This window comes from Plectropomus leopardus, chromosome 7 (assembly GCF_008729295.1).
Source record: "Plectropomus leopardus isolate mb chromosome 7, YSFRI_Pleo_2.0, whole genome shotgun sequence".
NCBI lineage: Eukaryota > Metazoa > Chordata > Actinopteri > Perciformes > Serranidae > Plectropomus > Plectropomus leopardus.
The window spans coordinates 31,604,261-31,622,224 of record NC_056469.1 but is presented as its reverse complement, the minus strand read 5'-3'; the positions used below and the strand labels follow the sequence as shown (position 1 = coordinate 31,622,224).

Sequence of the window (17,964 nt, the reverse complement as noted above, 5' to 3'; positions counted from 1 at the left end):
TCGCAATCTTGACCTGAGGCTGTTTATGGATGTGCATGTTTTCAGTGAGGAACTTGTATTCATAATTTTTCCACTTGCACAACTGGATAAGAAAAACAAGTGCCCACTGTGTCTTTTTAAGTTTATCTGAAGGGAAAAGGTTTTAGAGAAGACCAGCATTTTCAGAATTTTCTCAACCTGCAGAGCGCCATGTAATCCTTTAAGTGAAGTTAAGGCCTAAAGCCGAGAGGTTTTCACATGACAGCAGCAGAGTGTACTTTACTCTCAGTATGCGTTCTGCAGATTTACTGTTGACAGGGTCTAATTAACATCAGGTTTAACATATTTGTATTTGCAGCTGTGCATGAAATAAAACCGACACATTAGAAACAAAAGATGCATCAGACAAGTTTTCGGTCTGTTCCAGTCTGCTCTGATGCATGTTCACATGCTGCTACATCAACATTTGAGAAGTGTTGTGACTGCTGGTGCAGAGACATTTAGGATGCAAGAGTGCAGAACAGATTGAGTTAACGTCTGTCAGGAGAAGCAACTCCCACATTCACACGCCGTCACATACAGTAGCCCATGTGTCATTTATCTTCTTGTGTTTATGTTCTTTAGTGTTTGTTTTAGCTTTTTTTAGAAGGATTAAAAAAAAGACTTGGAGCAGTGTAATTTCATTTTATGAATCGGGTACAAAGAAACTGTTATTTCCCTCGTACTTCAATGCAGGTAAAAACAGGTAACCATGGCGTACAATGGAGTAACAACTGAGCATTTTATAGAAAAGTTAAATAAATTATACTTTGTTTTTGTAAATTAAAGTTTGGTAATAATAATAAAACCCTGAACAGAATTCATGATACCTAGCAGGGGTGGAAGAAGTACTTAAATAAAGGGAACTCCACCTAAATTAAGACTTCCAATACAGTTTTTCCACTTTGGAGGACAGTTAAATCAATATTTGTGAATATGAGCTACTTTCTCTCAAAGCCAGAAACCAGCGAAGCAAGTCTCAAACTTGTGATGTCGTGAAGTATGAAGTCTGGAGGAGCTCTGCAGATAATGAATGGGCGTCTGAGTGTATGGACACACGGAGCTTTTGTTTTCTTTTATGCCTAAAATAACATTTTCAGCCCTGAAACAGAAAAAGTATCCATATACTCACAACGTCAGTGTCATCCAGAACATCTTTCACCACTCATTGTTAGAGAGCAGCTTTGGACCTTATACCCTGTGACATCACAGATGTGAGTTTTAACCCTTTAAATAATATGTGAAAGATTTGTTCATTTCTGCTAATATATTTGACCGTCTTAGACGACAGGGACAGCATGGCTGAATATGAAATGGGTCGAACTTTCGCTTTTTTTTTTTTTTTTATAAAGGTATGTTTTCTTTTCCAAATATAAAAAAACAAAAAACAAATACAGCCTGGACATAATACATCTGAAAAAAAAGTTCCTACGCGACCTCCCACTTCCCACACACTGGATCTTTAATAACTTTACAGTAAGGCAAAATGAAAAAAAAAGAGGAAATAAAAATAATAACTATAAAACAAATTTCAAAGAATACCTAACAAACTACAAAAAGATAAATAAATATTATAAATAATAAATAATAATAATAATATTAATAATTACACAGTTGTGCGGCATTGAATTTTCTGGTGGACCCTTGTTATCGTAATTTTCAGTAAAATTCACAATACCACTGTGTACCAATACTCTGATACAAGTACAACAAGTCCTGCATTCAAAACTTTACATGAAGAGAAATTTTGCTTTGTATCATAACAAAGTGGTCGATATGTGTAAATTATCTGTGTTAAACTTCCCTCCATCCTACCAAACAAAAATCCAGATGTAAGCTCGCCACCACGGACACAAAGACTATAGAAGCAGATCAAGATTTCAAATGAACAGCCTGCATTTACGAAAAGACCATCTCTCCAGAGGTGAAATACTTCTTTAAGTTTAAGTACAAGCATTAAAATATACTCAAACTACTAAAAATAAATGTCCTCATCATGTCGAATGGCCCATTTCAGAATATTATATATTATTGATTCATATTTATTGACGCGTTCATCTCTCTAATAGTGCAGCTGGTTAGTGAGGAGCTAATTTTATTTACTTGATACACTGCTGAGTATCTTAATCAATAATAATATTTCATAGTTCATTTGCTTATTTTTATTTTGCATTAAAAATCTGACTATGCTTAAATGCCAAAATTAGTGTGGTGGAGTGAAAAGCACAATATTTGCATCCAAAATGTAGTGAAAAAGTATAAGTGACATAAAATGATACTTAGACTAAACAAACAAAGTACAAGTTCTTCAAAATCGTTCCTTAGTTCAGTGTATTTGCCTTTATCTCATCACTGGTACCCATAAATACTTTTCCTTTTCCCCCCAAAAGCCCAGTTGTTACTTCACTCTGCCTACATTCAAGCACCAACAGGAACCTATAATTATGATATCTGTACCTGATTCATGCAATTAAATTAAACTCTAAATTATAGGCTCCATTGTTACAAAGTGCTTTTGGAAAAAGAGAAGTAGCAAAATTGCAACGATGTGTTTGAGTTTTCTGAAGCGTTCACAGAATTAATTGTTGCAGCTTTTAATGGCTGTGAGTGTAAACAGACAGACGAACTGACGAGCCTCCTCCTCCACAGATGGGAAGCTGAAGATGTGGGTGTATGGTGTAGCAGCCGGAGCCTTTGTGCTCCTCATATTCATAGTGTCTATGATATACCTAGCTTGGTGAGTTGACGAGTTTTAATTCCCCCCTATTTATCATCATCCTCATTCATGACACCACACCCATTTTTCCTCACCCGCTTTGAGTTAGAGCACTCTCTCTCCCTGTCGACCAGCCTCCCTCACATCACCGGTTTTGTTTGTCTTTTTTGTTTTTTTCCCCCCTTTTGCGTCCTTCGTGCCGCCCCCCTTGTGTGAGAGCAGCAGCTACTGTGCCAAGGTGCATCGCTCTCTTAAGGCCCAAGAGTCTGACGCCAATGGGACGGCGGTCTGGATGGGCCAAAATGCACATGAGATGACTTACACCTGTCCCGATTGCCAAGAGCTGGCTCAAAGCAGCTAATGAGGATGTGGAGGGTTCGCCCCCCCTCAGCACACCCTCCAGTATAAGTACCTGCAGACCTTGACCCTTCACCGTGACCTCTCTCTAAAGTGTCACATGACCTGCCTGACTATCCCAGTGAGGGTGCCGGTGCAGGTGAGGACAAACTATTAAGGAGTGTTGAGACAGTGTAGTGTAGACCTCGTAGATGGTGTTTACCTGTAGAGTATTGACCTTCTCTTTACACCTGCCTCTTAAAGTGACCCAAATCTGATTTTTTTTTTTTTTTAATTTTGTTATTGGTGCAAATACAAAAAACTAAGTGACTTTACAGGGAAAAATACACAACAGCAGTTGCCCACCCCCCTAAAAAAAAACACAAAATAAGAAGACATTTGCGTGGCATATGTTTTGATTTTGATTTAATTTGATTTACTTTGAAACATGTAGTAAAGAAAATCAAGAATTGATTTTACAAACAGACAGACAAAAAATAATATTTACAGACAACAAAAAACATAAAGCAAAAAAAAAAAATGTCAAACACATGATGACTCGGTTAACAAATTCATAAACTTATTTTATCCAACCCCTTCTCCACAAATCACTAATGTTGATTAACCAGCTTCCTCATTAATTTAAACCTATACTAAACCAATGCTAATACATTATCAAACTCTTTCATTATCAAAGAAAGCAAGTAAATGTATTGTCTTAAATGCCAAACTATTCCTTTAAGTAAAAGCAAAAATACACGATGGCCAAATGTCTTATTACAAGTTCCTAATTGAGGAACAGTACAGCAAAATGTACTTTGCATATAAATAGTAAAAGTACTCATTATACAATGTTTTTTTATGATTAAATGATTAGTAATTTCTTTAATATCCCTTAACAAGTAAACAATATTTTCATGTCATAGCTGGTTGAGTTAGAGCAAATTTCCAACTACTGTATAAACAGTTAAAATTCATAAAGCAATCGTTAGTTTTTTTATAATAAAATTAAAAGATCTGAGTCTCCAAAGCTGTTATTCTAAAGCAGTGGAGCTAAAAGTACAGTACTTGCCTCTGAGCTGTAGTGGAGATGGCTTAAAAGTAGAAGCACAACTAGTACTAATAGTTGTTATATTCTTTGATCAAATATTTTCTCACCAAAATCATAATTTAAGAATGTATTCAAGTGCTAAAGTTATCTTTGTTTTAACTTTAAACTCAGATAAAAATCCCTCTCAGTGTGTTAAATGAAAATTCTAAATGACTCATTTCTGTCACAATAATAACTAAATATGAACGTGGTCTGAAAACATCTGTTATATTTCTCCATTTACACATTATAAACAATATCTAACATGTGTGTCATTGAGACAAAACAGTGTTGGGTCCCTTTAACCAGAAGCTGTAAGCAGAAAAATACTAGCATAGAAGTAGTGAGTAGTATCTTTCGGTGACACCAGTGGAGGAAGAAATACGCACATCCTTTACTGAAGTAACAGTGAAAATACAATCACGTTAAAACAAAACCCTGCATTCAAAGTGGTAATTCAGAAGAGGGAAAGAAGTATTGTCATAAAGGAACTTAACCCCTTGAAACCTGGATCGAGTTTTCTTTCGAAAGCATCAGGGGAGGCAATGATCAGCTTGCAAGAAACGTCTCACAAATTGCAAGAAATTCGTAAAAGGTGACAAGAAAATGATCTAAAATTTTGTTTTAAAAAGGGGAGGATTCTTACTAGAAAATCATATAAAAAGGTAAAAATTTCCAAAAAACTATATTTAAACTATAATAATTTTATTTAAAATTACGTTTTTTATTTATTTATTTTATTTATTTTATTTATTTTCAAGTAATTTCCTTTTAAGGTTTTTCTTGCTACCTTTTTTTGCTCAACTTGGGGCCATTTCTTGTTAAGTAGCTCATTGCCTGCTCCCTGTGTGTTTGAAAGAAATCAAACTTCTGCCTGTACGATTGCTTAGGGTTCAAAGGGTTAAGTATAAAATGTAAAAGCACTCATTGTGCAGAATGGCTCCTTTGATAATATGATCTTTTTCTGGTTTATCCCTGACAATATATATGAGAACAATGTGTTAATGTTAATTTTAGACATTTTGTATACTACTAGGTAAATTAGTTGTATTGTCTTGTAAGCAGTTTTTGATATGTATATATACATATCTATATATATATGTATGTATATACGTATGTATATAGGGAACCACTGTGCTTTTTACTACTCTAAATGTATTTGGCACTTAAAGTTACTTAAATAGTTACATATATATATATATAGTAACTATTTAAGTAACTTTAAGTGCCAAATACATTTAGAGTAGTAAAAAGCACAGTGTTTCCCTCTGAAATGTAGTTGAGTAGAAGTATAAAGTTGCATACAATTGAAATCAAGTACACGTATGTCAACCTTGTGCCCAAGAACAGTACTTGAGTAAATGTACTTAGTTACACTCCACTCCTGGGTGACACTTGATTTCATCCGGAGCATCAGTCTGTGGAAATTTACTACAAGAACGTCACATTGTGTATTCACACGGCGACGTAATGACACAGTGTCTGTCCAAACATAATTATTTGCACTGACAGTGTCTTATCACTCGATGTATTTGTGTAGTCGAACAGCTTCCCGTTGGTTCGTATAAATGTAATATAAATTTGTGAAAGCTGTAGCAGAAAGTACAGCTCTCCTAAATCTACAACAGCAGATTCATAGAGATGAATGAAGATAAAGGAGATGTGCGCGTTACTGCAGGGACTTGTTTCTGGGCCACAAATCAAATTTATATCTGCAGACGGTGAAGTCTCCTCTCTCCCTCCTGCATGATGTCGCACTGCCCTCCTGTGGTCAAAAGAGGAAATAGGACAACACATTCCCCTTCATGTCCCTCCCAATCATTTCCTGCCAAATCAAGAGCTCATTATCCTTTGTACAGATTCAGCATATTGATGTTTGATTTCTCTGCGTTCAGCTTTGAACAAATTGTGTAAAATTGGACCAAGTTGAACTTAAACCTTTTTTTGTGGATTTCCTGCGAGCTGCATTGTATGTTTAATTGGGAAAAAAATAATCAACAATGTAAACAATCGTGAGCTGTAGCCGCATTGGGATTGCAGTCAGTGATTGTGAACATGGGTTACTTTGCCAAAGCCACAGAGAAAAGAGCCGTGTTGATTTTTGTGGCAGCAGAAAATGTTGTTTGAATGATGTTTGCTGACGTGTTTACTCTGTAGTGATTTTGTCAGCTTTTCATCACAAAAACTGTTGAAAGAAATTCCCTCTGGTGCTTTTCTGATCGTCTTTACGAACTTTCCAGAAAGTTCTTTTCTGAAACATCCTAATAGAGCATTACATCACAGGTTCTAAGTTTGGGGAAATGTTTTTCATGTTTAGAACTATTAATTGGACTGTCCTGCACCGATGAGCAGCTGAAACTTTACACACAACATTGGGAAAAATGAAATTCTCTTTTCTCAATTCTCTAGAGCTCTAGAGCTGAAACAAAATATCCTCTCCCTCTGACTCTTACATTAAAGCGCCAAATTTTAAATGAGCAGTAGCAAACAACTGTAGCATTGATGACAGAACGTGATTCCTGTAAGGATAACTCATGCATTTCCTGTCATGTTGAACAGCCACACAAAATGTTCTGTGACAATTTTTGGCATTTTTATGCTTCACTACATTGTGGCATTTTTAATGGCTTTATCTGACATTTTCAAGACAAACATGACGTGCTATACTGTAACTTTTTTCATGGCTTTTTGTTGCATTTTTATGATTTTTTTTGGTTTGTTTTTTTGTTGAAGCAATCAGCTTGGTATACTGGATGACTGGTTACACCTGCAGCAGTGTCCGGTTGTCAGTCATGGGTTTTATAGGTGGAGATTTTGTTGGATCTTTCTTTGTGAACACAGAGTTTACAAAGAAAGAGAGAAGTTATACGACAGCAGTTGTTACTTCACAACAGGATGGAGAATTCAAGTCATAGTGCTGTGCTGCACAGTGGCAGTGTGGGCAGAGTGCACATACGATTGCAGGGTCAGTGGTGGTTTAGCTTCACCTCTCTGCAGCACATGGCATCTGGACTTCAGTGAAATATGCTGTAATATGCATCGAGCTATAAGCACTGTATGCAGGAAAATATTTTCTGGTGTTTTTCTGACTTTTTTGTGGCATACTGACACATTTTTATGCTATTTTGTACAACTTATACAATACATACTGTACTATGACTTTTTTTAATGCAATTTTGGACAACATATTCTACAAAGACTTTTTTCTGTGATTTTGGAGTACATGCTGTATTTTGACTTCTGCAATTATGGATGACATGCTATACCATGACTTTGTTGTGCTATTTTGGACTGCACACTACACAACTTTTTTTGTGCGATTTTGGACAACATACTAACATTTGACTATGTTTTATGCCATTTTGGACAACTTACTTTTCTATGAATGTTTTGGTGCAATTTACAGCAAAATTCTATATCATAACATTTGTGTGGTGGTTTGGACGACATACTATACTATGAATTTTTAATACTATTTTGGAAAACATACTATGACGTTTTTTGTGCAATTTTGGACTTTGAGTTTTTTGCAGGACCTCCATTATGCAGACACATGAACCTCCATAAGCACATGCACAGTAAAACCTCAGTCTTCTTTGTGCTTCGTTTACCATGAAGTAACCAAAGGATTCAAAGACAAAAGTGTAAAGTTTTTGAAGTTTTAAAAGTTGATAGAGGCTGTATATATTTTAAACTGCTAATTTTGCAGGTAATAGATATATGTCAAATGAAGAAGTTACTTTCATCAGATCTCAAAAGTTTGTAATCAGATTTCAAAAGTTAGTCAGTATAAAGTAACTTAAATCTTCACCATTTCAAGTGTTCACAATGCTTCAATCGAATTAAATTATAAAGATTTTTCCTATAAACAATGTGGATAGATTATGACCATCTTGAAGAACCTGGATGTATATATTTAAAGACAGAAAGTATGAAACATACTTTAAACCAATAAAACTGTTTATTCAAATGACAATAGGATTCAAACGTGATGAAATATAGAACAAGTACATTTATACAAGTACTGTTATGTAGTCTAAATAAAATACCATCTAGATTAGTTTTAAACTGCTCAGTGACCTCGTCTTGCTTGAAACAGCACGGCCTTCTCTTTTCTTGTCCTTTGTCAGCAGCACAGTTAACATTATCCATGATACTAACTTCTTCGTATTCTTCTTCATATATGATGGTAACTTGCAAACAGCAGCTACATTTGCCTCACTTTGACCAACAACAACGAACACCTGATAAAACTCAAGAAATTCGCTCTAAACACTCAAAATGAACTCAGTTATGGCTATTTTCTTTACTATTCCTGCCACACGTATGCCACATTCTCCAAGTGTGAATATTTTGTGTGATTTTGGGCAACATACAATAATATGACTTGTTATGCTGTTTTGGACGACACAATTTACTATTACTTTATTGTGTAAATTTGGAAAACATCCTATACTGTAACATTTTGGCGTGATTTTTGGAAATATTACTATATTATTGCCTTTTTGGCCATTTTTGTGACATGCAAAATTATTATGATTATTTTTGTACCTTTTTTTGCATTTATTCCCACATTGTATACTATGACACATCTCTACAAGCTATTAAATGTCGTTTTCAACCATTTTTAGAAGCGGTGAAAATTTCACTTTTTTCTCCTGGGACACGTCATGGCATTAAAACTTGAAAAATGGCACATAAACACCATAACATATCATGTTGAAATGACAACAAAAAAAGCAAGGCTATGGAATGGCAAAGATGTGACAACTGAAAACAACATAACAACAACATAAAATAGCATGCTGAGGAACGCCATAGCAATAAAACATACAAAAATGGCAAAAAAAAACAGCATAATATAGCATTTCGAAACAAACACCCAATAAGCAAGTCTATAGTGTGGAAAAATATTTAAAAATATATTGACACGTCATTAAAACAGCTGTAGACAAATCAACACAGCATAAAATAGCATGCTGATAAAGCCATAGCAATGAAATGTGCAAAATGGTGAGAAAAAAAAACCATAATATAGCATGTTGAAAAAATACCGAAGAAGGACAGGCTATAGTATGGCAAAATTGTCAAAAAAATGACATGTCCCAAAAATGGCTGAAAACACCTCAAAACAGCATGAAATTGCGTACTGAGAAGCGCCATAGCATTAAAACGTGCAAAAATGGTCAAAAACATCATATTATAACATGTCGAAAAAATGACCAAAAAGGCAAGGCTATAGTATGGCAAAAATGTCAAAAAATGACATATCCCAAAAACAGCTTTAAACACCTCCAAACAGCGTGAAATTGCGTGCTTAGAAGCGCCATAGCATTTAAACATGCAAAAACGTCCAAAAACATCATATTATATCATGTCGAAAAAATGACCAAAAAGGCAAGGCTATAGTATGGCAAAAATGTCAAAAAATGACATGTCCCAAAAACAACTTTAAACACCTCAAAACAGCATAAAATAGCGTGCTGAGAAGCGCCTTAGCATTAAAACGTGCAAAAATGGTCAAAAACATCATATTATAACATGTCAAATGACCAAAAAGGCAAGGCTATAGTATGGCAAAAATGTCAAAAAATGACATGTCCCAAAAACAGCTTCAAACACCGCAACACAGCGTGAAATTACATGCTGAGAAGCGCCATAGCATTAAAACGTGCAAAAACGGCCAAAAACAACATAATCTTGCATGTCAGAAAGAATGATCAAAACAGCAAGGCTATAGTATGGCAAAAATGTCAAAAAATGACATGTCCCAAAAACAACTTTAAACACCTCAAAACAGCATAAAATAGCGTGCTGAGAAGCACCATAGCATTAAAACGTGCAAAAATGGTCAAAAACATCATATTATATCATGTCGAAAAAATGACCAAAAAGGCAAGGCTATAGTATGGCAAAAATGTCAAAAAATGACATGTCCCAAAAACAGCTTTAAACACCTCCAAGCAACGTGAAATAGCGTGCCTAAAAGCGCCATAGCATTTAAACGTGCAAAAACAGCCAAACACAACATAATCTTGCATGTCAGAAAAATGACCAAAACAGCTAGTATGGCAAAAATGTCAAAAAATGACATGTCCCAAAAACAACTTTAAACACCTCCAAACAGCATGAAATAGCGTGTTGAGAAGCGCCATAGCATTAAAACGTGCAAAAATGGTCAAAAACATCACATGAAAACATGTCGAAAAAATGACCAAAAAGGCAAGGCTATAGTATGGCAAAAATGTCAAAAAATGACATGTCTCAAAAAACAGCTTTAAACACCTCAAAGCAGCATGAAATTGCGTGCTGAGAAGCGCCATAGCATTAAAACATGCAAAAACAGCCAAAAACAACATAATCTTGCATGTCAGAAAAATGACCAAAACAGCAAGGCTATAGTATGGCAAAAATGTCAAAAAATGACATGTCCCAAAAACAACTTTAAACACCTCAAAACAGCATGAAATAGCGTGCTAAGAAGCGCCATAGCATTTAAACGTGCAAAAACGGCCAAAAACATCATATTATAACATGTCGAAAAAATGACCAAAAAGGCAAGGCTATAGTATGGCAAATATGTCAAAAAATGACATGTCCCAAAAACAGCTTTAAACACCTCCAAACAGCGTGAAATTGCGTGCTTAGAAGCGCCATAGCATTTAAACGTGCAAAAACGTCCAAAAACAACATAATCTTGCTTGTCAGAAAAATGACCAAAACAGCAAGGCTATAGTATGGCAAAAATGTCAAAAAATGACATGTCTCAAAAAACAGCTTTAAACACCTCAAAGCAGCATGAAATTGCGTGCTGAGAAGCGCCATAGCATTAAAACATGCAAAAACAGCCAAAAACAACATAATCTTGCATGTCAGAAAAATGACCAAAACAGCAAGGCTATAGTATGGCAAAAATGTCAAAAAATGACATGTCCCAAAAACAGCTTTAAACACCTCGAAACAGCGTGAAATAGCGTGCTGAGAAGCGCGCCATAGCAATTAAAAACATGCAAAAATGGTCAAAAACATCATAATTTGCATGTCGAAAAAATGACCAAAAAGCAAGGCTATAGTATGGCAAAAATGTCAAAAAATGACATGTCCCAAAAACAGCTTTAAACACCTCAAAACAGCGTGAAATAGCGTGCTTAGAAGTGCATAGCATTAAAACATGCAAAAACGCCCAAAAAACCCCATAATCTTGCATGTCAGAAAAATGACCAAAACAGCAAGGCTATAGTATGGCAAAAATGTCAAAAAATGACATGTCCCAAAAACAGCTTTAAACACCTCAAAACAGCATGAAATAGCGTGCTTAGAAGCGCCATAGCATTAAAACATGCAAAAACAGCCAAAAACAACATAATCTTGCATGTCAGAAAAATGACCAAAACAGCAAGGCTATAGTATGGCAAAAATGTCAAAAAATGACATGTCCCAAAAACAGCTTTAAACACCTCAAAACAGCGTGAAATAGCGTGCTTAGAAGCGCTATAGCATTAAAACATGCAAAAACGCCCAAAAAAACCCATAATCTTGCATGTCAGAAAAATGACCAAAACAGCAAGGCTATAGTATGGCAAAAATGTCAAAAAATGACATGTCCCAAAAACAGCTTTAAACACCTCAAAACAGCATAAAATAGCGTGCTTAGAAGCGCCATAGCATTAAAAACGTGCAAAAACGCCCAAAAAAACCCATATAATCTTGCATGTCAGAAAAATGACCAAAACAGCAAGGCTATAGTATGGCAAAAATGTCAAAAAATGACATGTCCCAAAAACAGCTTTAAACACCTCAAAACAGCATAAAATAGCGTGCTGAGAAGCGCCATAGCAATAAAACATGCAAAAATGGTCAAAAAAATCATATTATAACATGTCGAAAAAATGACCAAAAAGCAAGGCTATAGTATGGCAAAAATGTCAAAAAATGACATGTCCCAAAAAGAGCTTTAAACACCTCAAAACAGCATGAAATTGCGTGCTTAGAAGCGCCATAGCATTTAAACGTGCAAAAAAAACGCCCAAAAAAACCATAATCTTGCATGTCAGAAAAATGACCAAAACAGCAAGGCTATAGTATGGCAAAAATGTCAAAAAATGACATGTCCCAAAAACAGCTTTAAACACCTCAAAACAGCATAAAATAGCGTGCTTAGAAGCGCCATAGCATTAAAACATGCAAAAAACAGCCAAAAAAACATAATTGCATGTCAGAAAAATGACCAAAACAGCAAGGCTATAGTATGGCAAAAATGTCAAAAAATGACATGTCCCAAAAACAGCTTTAAACACCTCAAAACAGCGTGAAATAGCGTGCTTAGAAGCGCCATAGCATTAAAAAAATGCAAAAACGCCAAAAAAAACCCATAATCTTGCATGTCAGAAAAATGACCAAAACAGCAAGGCTATAGTATGGCAAAAATGTCAAAAAATGACATGTCCCAAAAACAGCTTTAAACACCTCAAAACAGCATAAAATAGCGTGCTTAGAAGCGCCATAGCATTAAAACGTGCAAAAACGCCCAAAAAAACCATAATCTTGCATGTCAGAAAAATGACCAAAACAGCAAGGCTATAGTATGGCAAAAATGTCAAAAAATGACATGTCCCAAAAACAGCTTTAAAACACCTCAAAACAGCAGCATGAAATTGCGTGCTGAGAAGCGCCATAGCATTAAAACATGCAAAAAACGGTCAAAAAAAATCATATTATTGCATGTCAGAAAAATGACCAAAAAGCAAGGCTATAGTATGGCAAAAATGTCAAAAAATGACATGTCCCAAAAACAGCTTTAAACACCTCAAAACAGCATGAAATTGCGTGCTTAGAAGCGCCATAGCATTTTAAAACGTGCAAAAATGGTCAAAAAACATCATATATAACATGTCGAAAAAATGACCAAAACAGCAAGGCTATAGTATGGCAAAAATGTCAAAAAATGACATGTCCCAAAAACAGCTTTAAACACCTCAAAACAGCGTGAAAATAGCGTGCTTAGAAGCGCCATAGCATTAAAACATGCAAAAACGCCAAAAAATCACCATATAATCTTGCATGTCAGAAAAATGACCAAAACAGCAAGGCTATAGTATGGCAAAAATGTCAAAAAATGACATGTCCCAAAAACAGCTTTAAACACCTCAAAACAGCATGAAATTGCGTGCTTAGAAGCGCCATAGCATTTAAACGTGCAAAAACGGTCAAAAACATCATAATATTGCATGTCAAAAAATGACCAAAAAGGCAAGGCTATAGTATGGCAAAAATGTCAAAAAATGACATGTCCCAAAAACAGCTTTAAACACCTCAAAACAGCGTAAAATAGCGTGCTTAGAAGCGCCATAGCATTAAAACGTGCAAAAACGGCCAAAAACATCATAATCTATGCATGTCAAAAAATGACCAAAACAGCAAGGCTATAGTATGGCAAAAATGTCAAAAAATGACATGTCCCAAAAACAGCTTTAAACACCTCAAAACAGCATGAAATAGCGTGCTTAGAACGCCATAGCATTTAAAACATGCAAAAACAGCCAAAAAAAACATAATCTTGCATGTCAGAAAAATGACCAAAAAGCAAGGCTATAGTATGGCAAAAATGTCAAAAAATGACATGTCCCAAAAACAGCTTTAAACACCTCAAAACAGCGTGAAATAGCGTGCTGAGAAGCGCCATAGCATTAAAACATGCAAAAACAGCCAAAAAAACAACCATAATCTTGCATGTCAAAAAAATGACCAAAAGGGAAGGCTATAGTATGGCAAAAATGTCAAAAAATGAAATGTGCCAAAAACAGCTTTAAACACCTCAAAAACATAATGAAATAGCGTGCTTAGAAGTCAATTAGCATCACAAAAAAGAAAAACCCATAATCTTGCATGTCAGAAAAATGTAAAAAAAGCAAAGCTATAGTATGGCAAAATAAATGCAAAAAATGCATGTCACAAAATCATTTAAAATGACCTTAAAATCAGCATAAAATAAGTGCTGTAGAAGCGCATCATAGCATTAAAACGTGCAAAAAAGCAAAAAAACAATAGCTTCGCATGTCAGAAAAATGACCAAAACAGCAAGGCTATAGTATGGCAAAAAAGTCAAAAAATGACATGTCCCAAAAACAGCTTTAAACACCTCAAAACAGCGTGAAAATGCTGCTTAGAAGTCCCAAGAGCATATTACACAAAAATGTCAAAAATTAATGGTGGTGTCGAGTCAAAGATTGATTTATAAACAAGCAGTGAGAAAATGTCAAAAAATCATTCCCAAAATAGTGACAGGTGATGATTTGAGAACTAAAACATGAAAAAATGATCAAAAATTCTACTTTTTGACATGTACATACTTACAAAAGGCAAAGGCTTGAAAAAATGTCATACAAAGAGACTGTTGCAAAACCTCAAAACACTGAAATAAAGTGCTTAGAAGAACGCCAAAGTCTTCATGTGAAATTGTTCCAAAAACTGACTCCAAAAATGTTCATTAGCTGATGTCAGAAAAATGACCAAAACAGCAAGGCTATAGTATGGCAAAAATGTCAAAAAATGACATGTCCCAAAAACAGCTTTAAACACCTCAAAACAGCGTGAAATAGCGTGCTGAGAAGCGCCATAGCATTAAAACGTGCAAAAATGCCAAAAAAACACCATAATATAACATGTCGAAAAAAAATGACCAAAAAAGCAAGGCTATAGTATGGCAAAAATGTCAAAAAATGACATGTCCCAAAAACAGCTTTGAAAACACCTCAAAACAGCATGAAATAGTGCGTGCTTAGAAACGCCATAGCATTTAAACGTGCAAAAATGGTCAAAAAACCCATAATATATTGCATGTCGAAAAATGACCAAAAAAGCAAGGCTATAGTATGGCAAAAATGTCAAAAAATGACATGTCCCAAAAACAGCTTTAAACACCTCAAAACAGCGTGAAATAGCGTGCTGCTTAGAAGCGCCATAGCATTTAAACGTGCAAAAACGGCCAAAAAAACATAATCTTGCATGTCAGAAAAATGACCAAAAAGCAAGGCTATAGTATGGCAAAAATGTCAAAAAATGACATGTCCCAAAAACAGCTTTAAACACCTCAAAACAGCATGAAATAGCGTGCTGAGAAGCGCCATAGCATTTAAACGTGCAAAAACGCCAAAAAAACATATAATCTTGCATGTCAGAAAAATGACCAAAAACAGCAAGGCTATAGTATGGCAAAAATGTCAAAAAATGACATGTCCCAAAAACAGCTTTAAACACCTCAAAAACAGCGTGAAATAGCGTGCTGAGAAGCGCCATAGCATTAAAACGTGCAAAAATGGTCAAAAACAACATAATCTTGCATGTCAGAAAAAATGACCAAAACAGCAAGGCTATAGTATGGCAAAAATGTCAAAAAATGACATGTCCCAAAAACAGCTTTAAACACCTCAAAACAGCAGTGTGAAATAGCGTGCTGAGAAGCGCCATAGCAATAAAACGTGCAAAAATGGTCAAAAACACCAAATTATAACATGTCAGAAAAAAACCAAAAAGCAAGGCTATAGTATGGCAAAAATGTCAAAAAATGACATGTCCCAAAAACAGCTTTAAACACTCAAAACAGCATGAAATAGCGTGCTTGAGAAGCGCCATAGCATTTAAACGTGCAAAAACGGTCCAAAAAACACCATAATATTGCATGTCAGAAAAAACACCAAAAAAGCAAGGCTATAGTATGGCAAAAATGTCAAAAAATGACATGTCCCAAAAACAGCTGAAAACACCTCAAAACAGCATGAAAATAGCGTGCTTAGAAACGCCATAGCATTTAAACGTGCAAAAATGGGTCAAAAACACCATAATATAACATGTCAGAAAAAATGACCAAAAAGCAAGGCTATAGTATGGCAAAAATGTCAAAAAATGACATGTCCCAAAAAACAGCTTTAAACACCTCAAAACAGCATGAAATAGCGTGCTGAGAAGCGCCATAGCATTAAAACGTGCAAAAATGGTCAAAAAACACCATAATATTGCATGTCAGAAAAATGACCAAAAAAGCAAGGCTATAGTATGGCAAAAATGTCAAAAAATGACATGTCCCAAAAACAGCTTTAAAACACCTCAAAACAGCATTAAATAGCGTGCTGAGAAGCGCCATAGCATTAAAACGTGCAAAAACGTCAAAAACACCATAATCTTGCATGTCAGAAAAAAATGACCAAAACAGCAAGGCTATAGTATGGCAAAAATGTCAAAAAATGACATGTCCCAAAAACAGCTTTAAACACCTCAAAACAGCAGTGAAATAGCGTGCTGAGAAGCGCCATAGCATTAAAACGTGCAAAAATGGTCAAAAAACCATAATATAACATGTCGAAAAAAAACAACCAAAAAGCAAGGCTATAGTATGGCAAAAATGTCAAAAAATGACATGTCCCAAAAACAGCTTTAAACACCTCAAAACAGCATGAAATAGCGTGCTGAGAAGCGCCATAGCATTAAAACGTGCAAAAATGGTCAAAAAAACACCAAATAATAACATGTCGAAAAAAAAACCAAAAAGCAAGGCTATAGTATGGCAAAAAAGTCAAAAATGACATGTCCCAAAAAAAACAGCTTTAAACACCTCAAAACAGCATGAAATAGCGTGCTGAGAAGCGCCATAGCATTTAAACGTGCAAAAACGGCCAAAAAAACATAATCTTGCATGTCAGAAAAATGACCAAAACAGCAAGGCTATAGTATGGCAAAAATGTCAAAAAATGACATGTCCCAAAAACAGCTTTAAAACACCTCAAAACAGCATGAAATAGTGCCCTGATAAGCGCCATAGCATTTAAACGTGCAAAAACTGTCAAAAACACCATAATATGACATGTCGAAAAAATGACCAAAAAAGCAAGGCTATAGTATGGCAAAAATGTCAAAAAATGACATGTCCCAAAAATGCTGAAAACACCTCAAAACAGCATGAAATAGTACGCTTAGAAACGCCATAGCATTTAAAACGTGCAAAAATGGTCAAAAACACCATAATATAAACATGTCAAAAAATGACCAAAAAAGCAAGGCTATAGTATGGCAAAAATGTCAAAAAATGACATGTCCCAAAAAAAGCTTTAAACACCTCAAAACAGCATGAAATAGCGTGCTGAGAAGCGCCATAGCATTAAAACGTGCAAAAATGGTCAAAAAAACACCATAATATTTGCATGTCAGAAAAATGACCAAAAAGCAAGGCTATAGTATGGCAAAAATGTCAAAAAATGACATGTCCCAAAAACAGCTTTAAAACACCTCAAAACAGCGTGAAATAGCGTGCTGAGAAGCGCCATAGCATTTAAAACATGCAAAAACAGCCAAAAACACTATAATATTGCATGTCAGAAAAATGACCAAAAAAGCAAGGCTATAGTATGGCAAAAATGTCAAAAAATGACATGTCCCAAAAAAACAGCTTTAAACACCTCAAAACAGCATTAAAATAGCGTGCTGAGAAGCGCCATAGCATTAAAACGTGCAAAAACGGTCAAAAACACCATAATATTGCATGTCAGAAAAATGACCAAAACAGCAAGGCTATAGTATGGCAAAAATGTCAAAAAATGACATGTCCCAAAAACAGTTTTAAACACCTCAAAACAGCATGAAATAGCGTGCTGAGAAGCGCCATAGCAATAAAATGTGCAAAAATGGTCAAAAACACCATAATATAACATGTCATGAAAAAAAAACAACCAAAAAGCAAGGCTATAGTATGGCAAATATGTCAAAAAATGACATGTCCCAAAAACAGCTTTAAACACCTCAAAACAGCATAAAA

General features: G+C 35.2%; 1 protein-coding gene across 1 annotated transcript in view; it reads left to right on the top strand.

Annotated features, from left to right (window-relative positions):
* Window positions 1–17,964, top strand: part of LOC121945662 (thrombospondin type-1 domain-containing protein 7A) — a 224,008-nt gene that overhangs the window by 196,155 nt on the left and 9,889 nt on the right. Inside the window, exon 28 of the mRNA XM_042489960.1 lies at window positions 2,668–2,755. Coding sequence (XP_042345894.1) covers window positions 2,668–2,755 — 88 coding nt within the window. The remainder of the gene's footprint in view (window positions 1–2,667; window positions 2,756–17,964) is intronic.